Below are 15,937 nucleotides of genomic sequence, written 5' to 3'. Positions count from 1 at the left end.
TGGAATGCTTTGCATTTTGGTTGTTATTAGTGAAACAAAATAAATCACCTGCCCGATGGGGCAACCACAGAGCAGGCTCAATTTGCGCACATCCATAATAACTTGAACAACGCGTTAGGAGTTAACCTGTAAACCAATAGTTAATCTTCTCCAAGAGTGCAAAAACAACAAAGTCAAAGTAATAAAAGAGATAGAGGCTTCAAGGTCTGCACTAAAGCGTCACATAACGAGCTTTGGAGCTCATATTCGACTTGGAAATGGAAACCATATCAACATTCGCTAAGAAACTTTGGTGTGTCAAGAAACAACTTATTATTTTCCTCACTCCACTTATTCTTCTCCCGTTACTTTTTGGTCTACCGGAAAAGGTACGTGCTTATTGGAAGATACACAGGTATTGTTACTGTGACCATTTATTCCTCTAACTCACAAGAATAAGTAGTTTAAACTTTTAAGTTATACCTAAACCAAATTGCTGAACCATATCAAATTGTCATGAACTACTAACTGAAAGTCAGGTAGCCTACTTGCTAAATACAGTATTGCCGCATAGCCTAAAACTGATATGATCATTAATATCCACACCTGCCTTTAAATTCAAACACCCTTTAACCCCACATCTGTTGGACTTCACTGAAATTAGAATCAGGATCATAAGAAGTGTCCCACGTGATTAAAACCTACAATTCTATCATTTGGATCTGTTTTAGGTTGATAAAGTTATTCCAGCGTATAGGACATGCCCCATACACATTACATTTTAATCATTTAGCAGACACTCTTATCCAGAGCGACTTACAGGAGCAATTAGGGTTAAGTGCCTTGCTCAAGGGCACATCGACAGATTTTTCACCTAGTCGGCTCGGGGATTAGAAGCAGCAACCTTTCGGTTACTGGCACAACGCTCTTAACCACTAAGCTACCTGCCACTCCATTATATATCTAAAACAACAATCCTTACATCCATAACTTGACTTAACTTCATTCCCCCCTCTTAATCATAACCATAGCCCAATCTGAGCCCTAACCCAATTTTTTATAACTTCAAAGACTTATTTATTTACAATTCCCCCCTAATTTTGCAAATCCAGTCACAGAAAAAAAGTACATTCCTTGTACATTTATCTTTCCACAGCATGATACAAACATTAATTAAATAGATCACCTTTGTAAATGCCACAGTTGGCTTTTACTCTTGAGTGTTCACCAACATGTTTCTGTTACGTTTTTCAGGAGGGGAAATGTCTGTACGTGGTGCTGCTAATGGCTGTGTTCTGGTGCACAGAGACACTTCCCTTAGCTGTCACTGCCATGCTACCTGTTTGCCTCTTTCCAACAATGGGAATTCTTCCATCCAAGAAAGTCTGCCCTCAATACTTCCTCGATACCAATTTTCTCTTTCTCAGTGGTCTTGTGATGGCATCAGCTATTGAGGAATGGGGTCTGCATCGCAGAATAGCTCTGAAAGTTCTTAAGATTGTTGGAGTCAAACCAGCCTGGTGAGAAGTCTATATCGCTATATACAACAGTAATAAATTAATCATAATTGATATTTTGGGATTCTTTTCCATTATTTAATATGAATGCCCTGCATATGGCAAAATATAGGCTACATAATCATATTATCAGAAATATGAATTGTATTGATGTGCCTCTCTACTTACTCCTGGCCCATGTGTCCATCTCTTTGTGCAGGTTGATTTTGGGAATGATGATCACCTCTGCCTTCCTGTCCATGTGGCTCAGCAACACCGCAACAACGGCCATGATGCTTCCCATTGCTAACGCCATCCTGGAGAGTCTCTTTGGAGACCTGGCCATTCTGAAGGAGAACTGTAAGGTGAAAGACGAGACAGGGGGTGAGTTGCTGTGTAGGGTTTCTCCAACTGTCCCACATACATCAAGTGAAAAGATTAAGAATATAAAGTAACCAAGCCAGGACAAATTTTGGTCTATCGACACTGTAGGGTACATATAATGCAAATTGTCTGTAGTGCTTACAAAAACAAACATACTATACTTCCATTTTCTAAAGCTAAGAGTGATGTTTCCACACTAAAACTGTAATATGTAACTGAGGGTGTGAACTTTTTTACAACTAACTGTTCCATCACATTGCCTTCAGTCACGACATGTCAATATTCAAATTATAATTGATTGATTATATTAGCCGCCTTTCAAGTCATACATTAAATATGACAAAGGCCTACAGGCAACCTACTTAGAAAACTGTAACTCACAGGCTTTGATGACAAATAAATTTTTAAATATCTCTGTTATAGCTTGTCTCATTCATTCCATAGCCATGGATACTGTAGCATCACAGTAATTGGTTCATGGGAAACGTGTTGATTCTCAGTAGAGGCAGTTACACTTAGATGACCCCCTAAATCGCCTTCAAATTGGTCTTCAATATGGAATTGTTATGTCTAAGCCTGTCCTTAAAAAATATTTTGTCATTTGTCACTGCAGAGTAAACAATGGAGAGAATAACTCTAACACAACCTGTTCACTTCAACATCCATCAGGTCAAAGACAAGTAAAGCTGCATGCACTGCCCTCTGAAAAACAGATATTGTCTATAGACGGGTAAGAAAGCAAACATAAACAAACTTGAAGCTCTCATGTTGTTAGAATAGGATTCATTGTTATCGTGTAGCTATTTACTAATGTTGGTATAATTATACCTTAAGATCTGATCGGATGGAGCGGTCAGATGGGAGGACTGGAGAGGAGATCAGGACAGAGTCCGAGTACCAGATGAAGGTGTGGAAAGGCTTCCTGATCTGTATCCCGTACGCTGCCAGTATCGGAGGGACTGCCACCCTGACAGGCACTGCACCAAACCTCATCCTCATTGGACAACTTAAGAGGTACCCAAGTTGAAGACTTGACTGATCTCACTTTTTCCTACTGCATCTGAACATACCCTCTCATAGACCTCACAGGCCCATCAGAGAGAGCAATAAAGGTCTGTAAGGTGAGGCGGTCTCTCTGAGGAGGTCTAGTAGAGGGTTTTGTACAGTGTACAAACTTTTAACCATTATGAAAAAAGATGAGATAAGTGACACAAGTACTGGGATGTTTCAGATGTTGTAGAACTTCAGACGTCCCGCTTAAAGGCCTGGTAGGATTTAACTGGCAAATAGCTGCGTACGAAGAACATGTTACATTTAGACCATAAAATACGATTTTTTTCATGTTTGCTGTACTGTTTTTTGACAGTTAATTCTTTGTGTTCTAGTTACTTCCCAGAGTGCGACTTGATCAATTTTGGCTCTTGGTTTGCATTCGCATTTCCTCTCATGGTGTTTTTCCTCATCTTGGGATGGCTATGGATTTCTTTCCTCTACGGGGGCTTGAATACACGGTATGATGGTGAAATCATATCTAAGTGTAATATAAAAATGTGACCATAGATGATGACATGTGGCAGTCTGTGGTAGAGTTATAGGATTCTTTACTGTACACTTTTTGAAGTAATATGGAATAATACATTCTCCTGTCAGATATTTCCACATTATTTTCATACTGTTTGTTGTGTTCAGGTTGTGTGTGAAGAAACAGGACGAAAGAGCACAAGCAGAGGCGAAGGCTGAGGCCGTTATTGATGAAGACTACAGAAAACTAGGCCCCATAAAGTAAGGACTCTAACATATCTCTACACTAAATCACAGGCAACATGCTCTAATCTTAAATCATGCCCTACACCAGGGGTGGCCAATTCTGGTTCAAAAGGGCCACATTGTTCACATGTTATAGATTGTTTATTTGAATCAGTGTGTTAATGCTGGGATGGAACAAAAGCCTGCTACAGCCCTCCATGACTAAAGATGACTACCCCTGTTCTAGACCCTCTGGACTATATGTCAGTGGTAATGTAGAACAGACAATAATTTCCTATCTTCCATTTTAGTTTTGCAGAAGGAGCCATTGCATTCTTTTTCATTTTGTTTGCCGTTCTCCTGTTCACAAGAGATCCCAAATTTGTAACTGGATGGTCCACGTTTTTCAACAAAGGGTAAGAGAGACAAGCTGACAATCCACTGCCCGTTACCTAGGAAATGTCTGTATAATTCACTGGAGGCATGAGGAAACCAGCTGCTTCATGACTTCCTCTTCTCTGACTCTCTTCCTCCTTCAGGTATGTTTCAGATGCGACCACTGGAATGATCATTGTGTCAATCCTATTCTTCTTCCCTTCCCAAAAGCCCTCTCTCAGCTGGTGGTTTGATTCTAGAGGTCAGTACCAGAAAGGATATGTCCCAAATAATGAGAAATACGTTTTTAGAATATGTAGATGGAAAATACCACTGCCTCAATCATATACCGCCTTTCTGTACTGATATAGAGAAAACGGTATGTTTTCAAATCAAAAGATTAGATGGAGTGAAGCAGCTGTATACATACACTGTAGATCATGGTTTTTAAACTCACATTATTATTCAATCATGCCTCGACAGACATAAATTACAGAAACATTGACAACTATAAAGGCAGAATTTCTTTTTTTGTCATTTCATAAATTCATTTCAGAAGTGCAGAACTTGTATTGGCTCTGTTGTATGGTACTGTAAATAACCTGAGGAATGTTAATGACGTAGATTAGTGAGTCTGAGCAGCGTCCCGTTGTGAGGTAAGACTGTCGCCCCTCTGTTCGTGCAAATATTATTAATCTAAAAAAAATGCGTTGCCACACTTTGGCTTGCTCTGTGTTCACCCACTGGTTTAACATAGCACACAACTTCTTATGCAACAGAAATACCAGGGTTTTCATGTTCTACCCTCATATATTTCCAGCGAGATTAGAATTTCTATATGTTTGGCATTGAGCTCTTTAATGTTCTTTATTAAAAACAATTTTGAGTAGGTATGTTAAGAATTAGCCTGTAAGCTATAAAAACAAAGAGAGTCGCACACTCCATATGTATAACCTCCCAGTAATTTATTGGGTAAAAAACCACCGACGTTTCGGCATCACTGTGCCTTCTTCAGACCCTGAAGTTTATTCCCCGTTAGTCAGCACCTCTACACTGAATAATGTTCTCTGGTTGTGCGCCAGCTCATGCTTTTTATAAGAATTAGCCTGTGAAATTATAGTTCCCTTTCAGTCAGTTCACTCGGTACAACAAAAGCGCGACTCCCCATAACGATGTTGTACCTCGTTCCCTTCCTTCAGGGAATAGTAGTTATATTCATAACTTCATGTTTTACAGCCCAAAATATTTAACTTATTGACACATGAAAAATGTCTGGCACAGTGGTACCCGAGAGAGAAACAAAACCCCAACCAGACTTATTTTGTCCCCTAAACGTTACTTTGACCCCTAACCCCTAGCTTTATTGCCCCTTGCAGGTTAGATATTCTGATATTTCGGTGGTTGACCTGGATTTGTCTGGAGGGCTGAAGTTGATTTCATACCCTGTCATGTTTTCCACAGCACCAAATAATCCATATGTTCCTCTCCTATCATGGAAGAAAACACAGGAATGTGTCCCATGGAATATAATTCTGTTGCTGGGTGGAGGCTTTGCCATGGCCAAGGGGTGTGAGGTAAAACCATAGAATTTACATATAGAATCATTATGCTTTATGATCTCTATGGGGAAACCCCTTTAATGTTTAATGGTGCACACCATAGATATGAAATCCCTTTAACTCACATTCTCATTTGTGTAACTCTACATTCGAATAGCTGTTTGTTTGGTGATTTATATACTTTTTTGACCTATTTCTGCTACTACTGAGACAAGGGCTGTCTTGATGCTCTGTCCCTGTGGTGTAGGAGTCAGGACTGGCGGCGTGGATAGGAGCCTACCTCCAGCCTATTGCTCAGGTCCCTCCTGCTGTGGCTGTCATGTTTATCACAGCTTTCCTGGCCTGTTTCACAGAGTTCGCCAGCAACACCGCCACCATTATCATATTCCTGCCCGTCATCGCTGAACTGGTGAATTGTCATCTATGACATATGACCACAACATTCAACATTTAGTTAGATGTTTCCATTGTTAAGAATGAAGTACCCTGTGGGTATGAAGAGGACTAGTAGACACTCATTTTGTATATTGTGTGTAGTATTTTTGAACACCCTTGTGAACTACCATAAAGTCTTGAACTACACTGTATTACTAATTAATGGATTAGTATTCCCCATGGGAAAAGATAATGGGGAAGTTGATGCTCTCTACTCTCCCACAGCAATTTACCTTTTTACTGTTTGTGATCAGATCTGTCAGTGTAGCACCATGGCTGTTGGGTCTGTTGGACATTAACTACAGTGAGGGAAAAAAGTAGGTTTATTTGAACAGTGAGAGACAGAAAAACGCATGTCAAAAATGTTATCAATTGATTTGCATTTTAATGGGAAAGGGAAATAAGTATTTGACCCCTCTGCAAAACATGACTTAGTACTTGGTGGCAAAACCCTTGTTGGCAATCACAGAGGTCAGACGTTTCTTGTAGTTGGCCACCAGGTTTGCACACATCTCAGGAGGGATTTTGTCCCACTCCTCTTTGCAGATCTTATCCAAGTCATTAAGGTTTCGAGGCTGATGTTTGCCAACTCGAACCTTCAGCTCCCTCCACAGATTTTCTATGGGATTAAGGTCTGAAAACTGGCTAGGCCACTCCAGGACCTTAATGTGCTTCTTCTTGAGCCACTCCTTTGTTGCCTTGGCCGTGTGTTTTGGGTCATTGTCATGCTGGAATACCCATCCACGACCCATTTTCAATGCCCTGGCTGAGGGAAGGAGGTTCTCACCCAAGATTTGACAGTACATGGCCCCGTCCATCGTCCCTTTGATGCGGTGAAGTTGTCCTGTCCCCTTAGCAGAAAAACACCTCCAAAGCATAATGTTTCCACCTCCATGTTTGACGTGTGGTTGGTGTTCTTGGAGCCATAGGCAGCATTCCTCCTCCAAACACGGCGAGTTGAGTTGATGCCAAAGAGCTCCATTTTGGTCTCATCTGACCACAACACTTTCACCCAGTTCTCCTCTGAATCATTCAGATGTTCATTGGCAAACTTCAGACAGGCATGTATATGTGCTTTCTTGAGCAGGGGGACCTTGCGGGCGCTGCAGGATTTCAGTCCTTTATGGCGTAGTGTGATACCAATTGTTTTCTTGGTGACTATGGTCCCAGCTGCCTTGAGATCATTGACAAGATCCTCCCGTGTAGTTCTGGGCTGATTCCTCACCGTTCTCATGATCATTGCAACTCCACAAGGTGAGATCTTGCATGTAGCCCCAGGCCGAGGGAGATTGACAGTTATTTTGTGTTTCTTCCATTTGCGAATAATCGCACCAACTGTTGTCACCTTCTCACCAAGCTGCTTGGCGATGGTCTTGTAGCCCATTCCAGCCTTGTGTATGTCTACAATCTTGTCCCTGACATCCTTGGAGAGCTCTTTGGTCTTGGCCATGGTGGAGAGTTTGGAATCTGATTGATTGATTGCTTCTGTGGACAGGTGTATTTTATACAGGTAACAAACTGAGATTAGGAGCACTCCCTTTAAGAGTGTGCTCCTAATCTCAGCTCGTTACCTGTATAACAGACACCTGGGAGCCAGAAATCTTTCTGATTGAGAGGGGGTCAAATACTTATTTCCCTCATTAAAATGCAAATCAATTTATAACATTTCTGACATGCGTTTTTCTGGATTTTTTTGTTGTTATTCTGTCTCTCACTGTTCAAATAAACCTACCATTAAAATTATAGACTGATCATTTCTTTGTCAGTGGGCAAATGTACAAAATCAGCAGGGGATCAAATTCTTTTTTTCCCCTCACTGTACAGTTATCAGTAACCAGTTGTCTTTGGCTGGCTGTACCAATGTCTTACAGTATTGTTAAATCTAAGCAATAGTATCACCCATCCAGTATCATCCAGTATCACCCTGACAAGTGCACCCAAGTTACTTATCTTCAGTGACATTTCTAAGCCAAATACATGACTAAGAATTTGGAATATTGTTGCCATTTATTGAATGCGATATGGATTCACACACTCTGCTCATTTGTGCAAAAAAACTGTTTCTAAGTATTAATATTCCCTATTAACACAATTTTTCAGCAAAATAATATCAATGAATGTGTTTGTCTCCTCTCTACAGGCTATGTTTGTCAAGGTGAACCCTCTTTACTTTATGATACCTGCGACAACAGGATGTTCATTTGCCTTCATGTTGCCAGTCTCCACCCCTCCCAACTCCATTGCCTTTGCATCTGGCCATCTTTTGGTGAAGGACATGGTAAGATCCTTACGCCAATATACTGTATGACCATATTTCAGACTGTTCTTAAACTTAAACATACTGTATCCTAGTAAATATATTATTTACATATCTTTGGTTTCTCTATTTCCAGGTGAAAACAGGCTTTGTGATGAACATTTTGGGCATTTTATCAGTTTCTCTGGCCATAAACACTTGGGGTCGTGCCATGTTCAGTTTGGAGACTTATCCAGACTGGGCTCGTCCAAGCAACATGTCCAGTACTGTCACAGATATACAGTTCCCCTCCGTCCCACCTTTCAACCTTACTAGTTTGTGATACACTGCATACCGTAGATCTGAAGCTTATCCAATACAAAGTATTACACTGTATTATATAGTAAATACTTGAGCAGCATTTCTGTATATGTACAAAAGTCAATAACTATAGACTTGTGGAGCATTAGTTGTTACTAAGTTATTTAGCCTATGGTGTGATGGCTATACTATGTTGCTAATGTACTGTACACTTCTAGATTTTCCCATTGCCTAATGTATACTGTATGAGTTTAGATTTTTTTTGTTCAGGATCTCCTTGTACTCTACGTCCTCTGTCATGTAGATTATACTAAGTTCTATCAGCTCATTTTCTTGCTTGTCACATGCCACGAACCCCTGGTCTCCCAGATGTGTCAACTGTTTTGTCTTGGTTTGTTTTAGGTCCTTGTGCCAAGTTTCCATTTGAAGATCATTTGTTTGGGCAGGGCAGGGGGCGACAGAATGGACAGTGGTTGGTCTGTCTGTTGTTACATTCTCTTCCACAGTTACACAACAAGTAATGTCGGAGATCGTTTTTGTCCAGACACCTGTGACATCTGTGTCATCGTTCTGTTGCTATGCTTGCTGAAATGACTTGCATCTTAGGGACCTCTGCTGGTCAGTGTGCCACTTTACGAGTGTCCGTCTCATTCCTCACTGTAACATTCCCTAGATAGTGTTTGTGATGATAATCCTTATTGATTAGGGTGTTAGCAGTTTGCTTGATGATAATAGACCCAATCCATTTCATCACAATGAACATTCATCCTCCAAGTCCACCACCTACTAGTAAATCATACTTGAACTCGATACTCCATTGATCTTTAGTTGTATAAACTGTGACTGTCTTGACGCACAACAGGAGTTTGTGAATTATTCATGAAAAATGCTTACCTAGTCCATGGGGTCACTGGCTGCACATGTTTTAACACATTGTAAGTTACACACAGAAGGTCATTTTTACTTTTCATCATGTCTTTTAAATCCAGAAATCATGATTTTCTGATCTTATTTTATTTTAAATAATCACTAGAAATGTAGTATGTAGGAAATTTAAATAACAATTTTCTACCATAGTTTGTATTTAGTGTAATACGTTTAGGTTTATCAATGCACATTTTGTAGCTTTGTTATTTTCTTAATACTACTGTTATTACCAAATAAAACTCAACAGCAAATGTGTTATTTACTTTTTTCATCTATCCATGGAATTGCTATATTTAGCTGATGTCAGTGAGCAGGCACCAACAGACACACTGTAATATATACAACAGAGCAACTAAAACCATGGGATAATATTCAGAAGGGGGCCATGCCACTATCATCCTTTTTAGTTTTAATCATTGACCCAGGTGACACAGCATAATATGTACTAAGGAGGTGGTCCTTTGGAAACTCGGCAGAACTCTGAAGTAGTTACTCAGTGTGAGAGAGGAAGGGTCATTGGGGGAGGCCCCAGTAAACGAGACAAACTACAACAGAACACAATAATACTTTGTTAGAAATGTAACACAGTACACACATTAAATAGAAGAACATGACATGTTGGAAAAGGAGCACAACATGTTGGAAAGGGAAGTTTGACAAGTCGTACCACAACATGAAACTGCTCAATCTTGATGCTGACTGTAATACAAAGGGAAATTAAAAAGCCCCAGCTAAACATATTGTTTTGGAAAACTCTGACCCGTACAATTGCTCACATGCTCATAGTTTCCCAGATCATAACAATCCCTCCTCCTATTAGTCAGTAGTAGTATGACCTCCTCGATCTATAAATAGGATCCCACACTGCTCATATGAGTATAGCACCTTTTAACTCACCAATACTTCCCTAAATGATTAGTCACCAAGTATTGCATGTTTAACAACTATCATAATTTTCTGCTAATATTTTTCCTCAATAACGTGGTTCGTGTGTTGATTTGTCATGCCTGTCAATATGAGTGAGTGTGTCAGCATGTGGGCATGAGCAAGAGCCCTTCTGTCCCCTTTGGAAACCATCTTACACATATCTATGTGGCAGTGACTGTGCATAATAAGTTCCTGTTTCAAACTTCATAGTTACCCCCATCAGACAACTTTGTAACTTCACATGAACTGTTACCAAGGAGAATGAAGTTCATTACTGAGTACATGGGCTTTGCCTTTTCATTGAGGTAGGTGTTCATTTTTCAGTCTTTTGAGTGAAAGAGACATTACGTTACTGGATTACGGACAGCTATGTATGAGATGATTTAAGGAATTCATGTTATGGTCAAATGTATATTATTTTCACAGTGAATTGTGCTAGGCCCTTCTTGTGAATTTAAGAAAGCTGGCTTATTAAAGTGTTAATTACACAATAATAAGCTATTCTGCTCTTGTATAATGTGGATATTAAAACAATACATGATGATAGTCAGAATAGTGTATATTACAGTTTGATCACAATCACAGCATAGTTAGAATACAGTGCAATTCTAAAATGTGTAACATGTTTAGTCTATTCTACTAAGCCATTTACTTTAAGTTCGTATTCTTACCTTTAATTATTTATTATTGTTGTTGCATTGTCGAGAAGGAGCCTACAAGTAAGCAGTCTGTTGGATTGTGTATACCATGTGTATCCTGTACATACAACTAATAAAACTTGAATTCACACAATCATTGGTTTTCAGGCAAGAACCTTGGGGTGCCATAAAGACCACTCTACAGTATCTGTGGGATGTTTATTCAAAGCCGACCCTGGCTGCCAAGGAGGTTCTGACATTGCTTTCTATGTGTTTCATTATCGCCATGGTGACTGGTGGTCTCCTCTACCATTGGATGACAGAGATCCTGAGATATGACAGTGGTACTTCCAGCACTGCTGCCTGCATCTATACTGTGGCCATCCTTTTCCTCTCGTTCCTCTGTCATCCTCTCCGTTGTGTACTAACTATGATCCTGCCCACTCTGGGCACCAAACAGGGGCGCAAGTTGATCATCTCCACCTCTGTGATTGTGTTAGTGTTGAACATCATCCTTAACATAACCGTTAACATGGGAGTGGTGATGCACGTTTTAAAGTGCACCTCTGAAGGTTTTGCCCACTCTCTTTTGAACTCATCTGAGCTGTTTCAAGAAGCAAAGAGAGATCTTGTTAGAGAGGCTATCAAAGTGAAACAGGAAGAACTGAATATTGTTAACAAATTGAGGAAATTTGATCATTTTACACACATTGATGTGTCAGAGGTCCAAAATAAGTTTGTTACTGTGAGCAAGCAGATTGAGAGTGAATTTTCACGTGCCAATAAACTGCTGGAGGAGTATAAACTTCTGTCAAACAGGATTCTGGCGGCCATCTTTGTAATCTACCTGATAGTTGAATCAGCCTACTACCTGAAGTCATATGTCATTTCAGTTAAGTTTGACAATGTTTACATCACAAGACAGTTACTGCAAAAAGCATCTGATGATGGAATCCAAATAGAACCAACTAACCTGAAAAAGATGGTTAATTCCACAAGTTGTAAAATAACAAACCAGGAATTTACCAGATGTCTTCCTTCCATAGTAGTGGTGACTTTGTATTTCATTGTTATCATCTTCATAATGGCTTTGGATCACATTGTGTACCATCTGGTTACAGTGAGTGGGCCTTGGTTGCTGGATGTTCCAGCTACAGCTGTCAGCATAGCTGTGAAATATAAGGTAGGTCAATATTGATACAGTACTTTTCTATATGAGGTCGGGCACATCACAGAACATAATGTGACATTATATCATGTGTAGCCTTGAGATCAATGATGATATGAAATTGAATAACACAGTGGACAAATGGTGACTGGATTCTCTTTTCTCTGACAGGTTCACCTGCGCTTTCCAGGCCTATGTATTATCCCAGCTATCTGTGGGGATACAGAACTGGCAAACTTCCACAAGCAGTATGACTGGACATTTAACCCAGAGGCATTACTCTGTGATGTAGAGCCCTCGGCACCAGACCTGAGAGTGAGGGTCTTACTGGGTCTACTCTGTCTGGTGAGCTACATCATGGTGTTACTGGAGGTCTATGCCAGACGCATCCGCAGAAAAGTGTCTGCATCCTTCTTCAAAAAGCAGGAGGAAAAGAGAATTAATTTCTTATTGAAGAAGATACAGGCGAAACAGGACACAAGAGAAAACAATATATTTTTCATTGAAGCTGTGAATGAGACCAGCGTTCACACAAACCAAAATGTAATTTGAAGCTTGACTTGCTGTCATTATTTGTAGTTTAGGGAGACCTCTGCTGTAGATCTCAAGAACTGCTTTTAATGCTTTCACTGCTCCTCTTTTGAGTTATTGCCATTATAATAGTTTTGATTTATTTTAGAAATTGAAAAAACCCTCATCAGTCTCACCAGCTGTCAGCTGAGAGAATTTGTCGATTTGATTTTTCAATATTTCCAGATTAAACTGATTCTGCAACATACAAATGAAAAACATGTAATACAATTTTTTTAACTTCAAAGTGATACAAGCATGCTTATCCCTGTGTTAAAATACAACTGATGAATCCAGTGACAACATCCTACTTTCCATGAGCCAAAGGGCCTGTTGAGAACATTAGAGGGCATCCTGTTAGTGAGTCACAGTCATATGACCTTTCTCCTGGTCGTGGAGCACCCCTTTTACGCTACCACTGCCTCCTCTCAACAACACTCATGAAACCATGTTTCTAGGCTTAATGAAGAAATTAATACCATATAACAGACAATCACAAGCGTTTTCACTTAAGCTTTTATATTGTGAAAGGTTGATGCTTTTAAAGAATTGCATAAAAATGGCTTTGAGGGCCCTTTTAAAGTAAAATAAATGTTTACTCCATTTAAGGAACAGGACCGTTTATTACTTTGTTTCTTACTGCAAGGGAGAACTCCACAATCAACAGACGAGAGTTGGTTTGATGTCTACATACAGTGGCTTGCGAAAGTATTCACCCTCCTTGGCATTTTTCCTATTTTGTTGCCTTACAACCTGGAATGAAAAATGGGGTTTGCATTATTTGATTTACACAACATGCCTACCACTTTGAAGATGCAAAATAATTCTTTTTGTGAAACAAACAAGAAATAAGACATAAAAATAGAAAACTTGAAAACAGAAAACATTCCAAGACATATAAATATTTCCCCTTAAACCACCCGAGTGTTGTTTTAGCAGTATGCTTAGGGTCATTGTCCTGCTGGAAGGTGAACCTCCGTCCCAGTCTCAAATCTCTGGAAGACTGAAACAGGTTTCTCTTTTAAGAATTTCCCTGTATTTAGCGCCATCCATCATTCCTTCAATTCTGACCAGTTTCCCAGTCCCTGCCGATGAAAAACATCCCCACAGCATGATGCTGCCACCACCATGCTTCACTGTGGGGATGGTGTTCTCGGGGTGATGAGAGGTGTTGGGTTTGCGCCAGACTTAGCATTTTCCTTGATGGCCAAAAAGCTCAATTTTTGTCTCATCTGATCAGAGTACCTTTTTCCATATGTGTGGGGAGTCTCCCACATGCCCTTTAGCGAACACCAAACGTGTTTGCTTATTCTTTTCTTTAAGCAATGGCTTTTTTCTGGCCACTCTTCCATAAAGCCCAGCTCTGTGGAGTGTACGGCTTAAAGTGATCCTATGGACAGATACTGTTAGGCCTACTGCTGCTAGGTAGCTCTCTCTCTGCTCTCCCCCTCCCCTCTGTCTGTTTTTGATTGCAGGAGTGAAGTCTGGTGTGCGGGAGTCAGGGTTCCAGCTGCAGCTCATTTACCATAATCACCTCAGCCTTTAAGAACCGGTCAAACTTGCCACTCATCGTCAGATCATAGTCAAGACGACCATATTATTGGAACCTGACTCCTGCCTCCGCTTCACTCCTGCCACCACCATCCTGCTTTCCACTACTGGACCTCCCTTTTGGACTCACCACGGACACTAGGACGTTACGGTACCTCTCCTGCTCGGAACCTGGATCCGTTACCCTCCCGGTAGACCTGGACTTGCTCTTCCCCTATTTGTGGAACCCTGGACAATTGAACTGTGTAAATAAACCTGCTAAACCTCCTCTGGCTCGGTGTAGTTGTCTGCATGTGGGTTCATATCCAGTTAAATCATGACAGATACTCCAATCTCCGCTGTGAAGATTGGAGTATCCTTCAGGGTTATCTTTGGTCTCTTTGTTGCCTCTCTGATTAATGCCCTCCTTGCCTGGTCCGTGAGTTTTGGTGGGCGGCCCTCTCTTGGCAGGTTTGTTGTGGTGCCATATTCTTTCCATATTTTAATAATGATTTAATGGTGCTCTGTGGGATGTTCAAAGTTTCTGATATTTTTTTTATAAACCAACCCTGATCTGTACTTCTCCATAACTTTGTCCATGACCTGTTTGGAGAGCTTCTTGGTCTTCATGGTGCCGCTTGCTTGGTGGTGCCCCTTACTTAGTGGTGTTGCAGACTCTGGGCCTTTCAGAACAGGTGTATACAGTGAGGGAAAAAAGTATTTGATCCCCTGCTGATTTTGTACGTTTGCCCACTGACAAAGACATGATCAGTCTATAATTTTAATGGTAGATTTATTAGACAGAAAGACAGAATAACAACAAAACAATCCATAAAAACGCATGTCAATAATGTTATAAATTGATTTGCATTTTAATGAGGGAAAAAAGTATTTGACCCCTTTGCAAAACATGACTTAGTAACCCTTGTTGGCAATCACAGAGGTCAGACATTTCTTGTAGTTGGCCACCAGGTTTGCACACATCTCAGGAGGGATTTTGTTCCACTCCTCTTTGCAGATCTTCTCCAAGTCATTAAGGTTTCGAACCTTCAGCTCCCTCCACAGATTTTCTATGGGATTAAGGTCTGGAGACTGGCTAGGCCACTCCAGGACCTTAATGTGCTTCTTCTTGAGCCACTCCTTTGTTGCCTTGACCGTGTGTTTTGGGTCATTGTCATGCTGGAATACCCATCCATGACCCATTTTCAATGCCCTGGCTGAGGGAAGGAGGTTCTCACCCAAGATTTGACGGTACATGGCCCCGTCCATCATCCCTTTGATGCGGTGAAGTTGTCCTGTCCCCTTAGCAGAAAAATACCCCCAAAGCATAATGTTTCCACCTCCATGTTTGACGGTGGGGATGGTGTTCTTGGGGTCATAGGCAGCATTCCTCCTCCTCCAAACACGGCGAATTGAGTTGATGCCAAAGAGCTCGATTTTGGTCTCATCTGACCACAACACTTTCACCCAGTTCTCCTCTGAATCATTCAGATGTTCATTGGCAAACTTCAGACGGCCCTGTATATGTGCTTTCTTGAGCAGGGGGACCTTGCGGGCGCTGCAGGATTTCAGTCCTTCACGGCGTAGTGTGTTACCAATTGTTTTCTTGGTGACTATGGACCCAGCTGCCTTGAGATCATTGACAA

The 15,937-nt window shown here is 40.7% G+C and overlaps 2 protein-coding genes across 4 annotated transcripts; both read left to right on the top strand.

Annotated features, from left to right (window-relative positions):
• On the top strand, positions 1-9,696 carry slc13a3 (solute carrier family 13 member 3). 2 transcript variants are annotated; one of them, XM_041856462.2, is made up of 13 exons: positions 1-368; positions 1,234-1,499; positions 1,696-1,859; positions 2,529-2,589; positions 2,694-2,873; positions 3,245-3,370; positions 3,549-3,641; positions 3,917-4,021; positions 4,145-4,242; positions 5,442-5,554; positions 5,787-5,948; positions 8,115-8,252; positions 8,368-9,696. In XM_041856462.2, the coding sequence occupies exons 1-13, from the start codon at positions 258-260 to the stop codon at positions 8,551-8,553; spliced, it is 1,803 nt and encodes a 600-aa protein (XP_041712396.2). In that variant the 5' UTR covers positions 1-257; the 3' UTR covers positions 8,554-9,696. The 2 variants fall into 2 exon arrangements, with proteins under 2 accessions (XP_041712396.2, XP_041712397.1); XM_041856463.2 differs by having other exon boundaries at positions 289-368; positions 1,407-1,499.
• Positions 9,697-10,647: 951 nt separating this feature from the next.
• Positions 10,648-13,215, top strand: LOC121546714 (osteoclast stimulatory transmembrane protein). 2 transcript variants are annotated; one of them, XM_041857949.2, is made up of 3 exons: positions 10,648-10,690; positions 11,192-12,206; positions 12,363-13,215. In XM_041857949.2, the coding sequence occupies exons 1-3, from the start codon at positions 10,668-10,670 to the stop codon at positions 12,741-12,743; spliced, it is 1,419 nt and encodes a 472-aa protein (XP_041713883.1). In that variant the 5' UTR covers positions 10,648-10,667; the 3' UTR covers positions 12,744-13,215. The 2 variants fall into 2 exon arrangements, with proteins under 2 accessions (XP_041713883.1, XP_041713882.1); XM_041857948.2 differs by lacking the exon at positions 10,648-10,690 and having other exon boundaries at positions 11,063-12,206.
• The last annotated feature ends 2,722 nt before the right edge of the window (positions 13,216-15,937 follow it).

The sequence above is a fragment of the Coregonus clupeaformis genome, chromosome 30 (genome assembly GCF_020615455.1).
Source record: "Coregonus clupeaformis isolate EN_2021a chromosome 30, ASM2061545v1, whole genome shotgun sequence".
NCBI lineage: Eukaryota > Metazoa > Chordata > Actinopteri > Salmoniformes > Salmonidae > Coregonus > Coregonus clupeaformis.
Note: the sequence above shows the minus strand (reverse complement) of the source record. Positions and strands in the feature narration are given on the sequence as shown.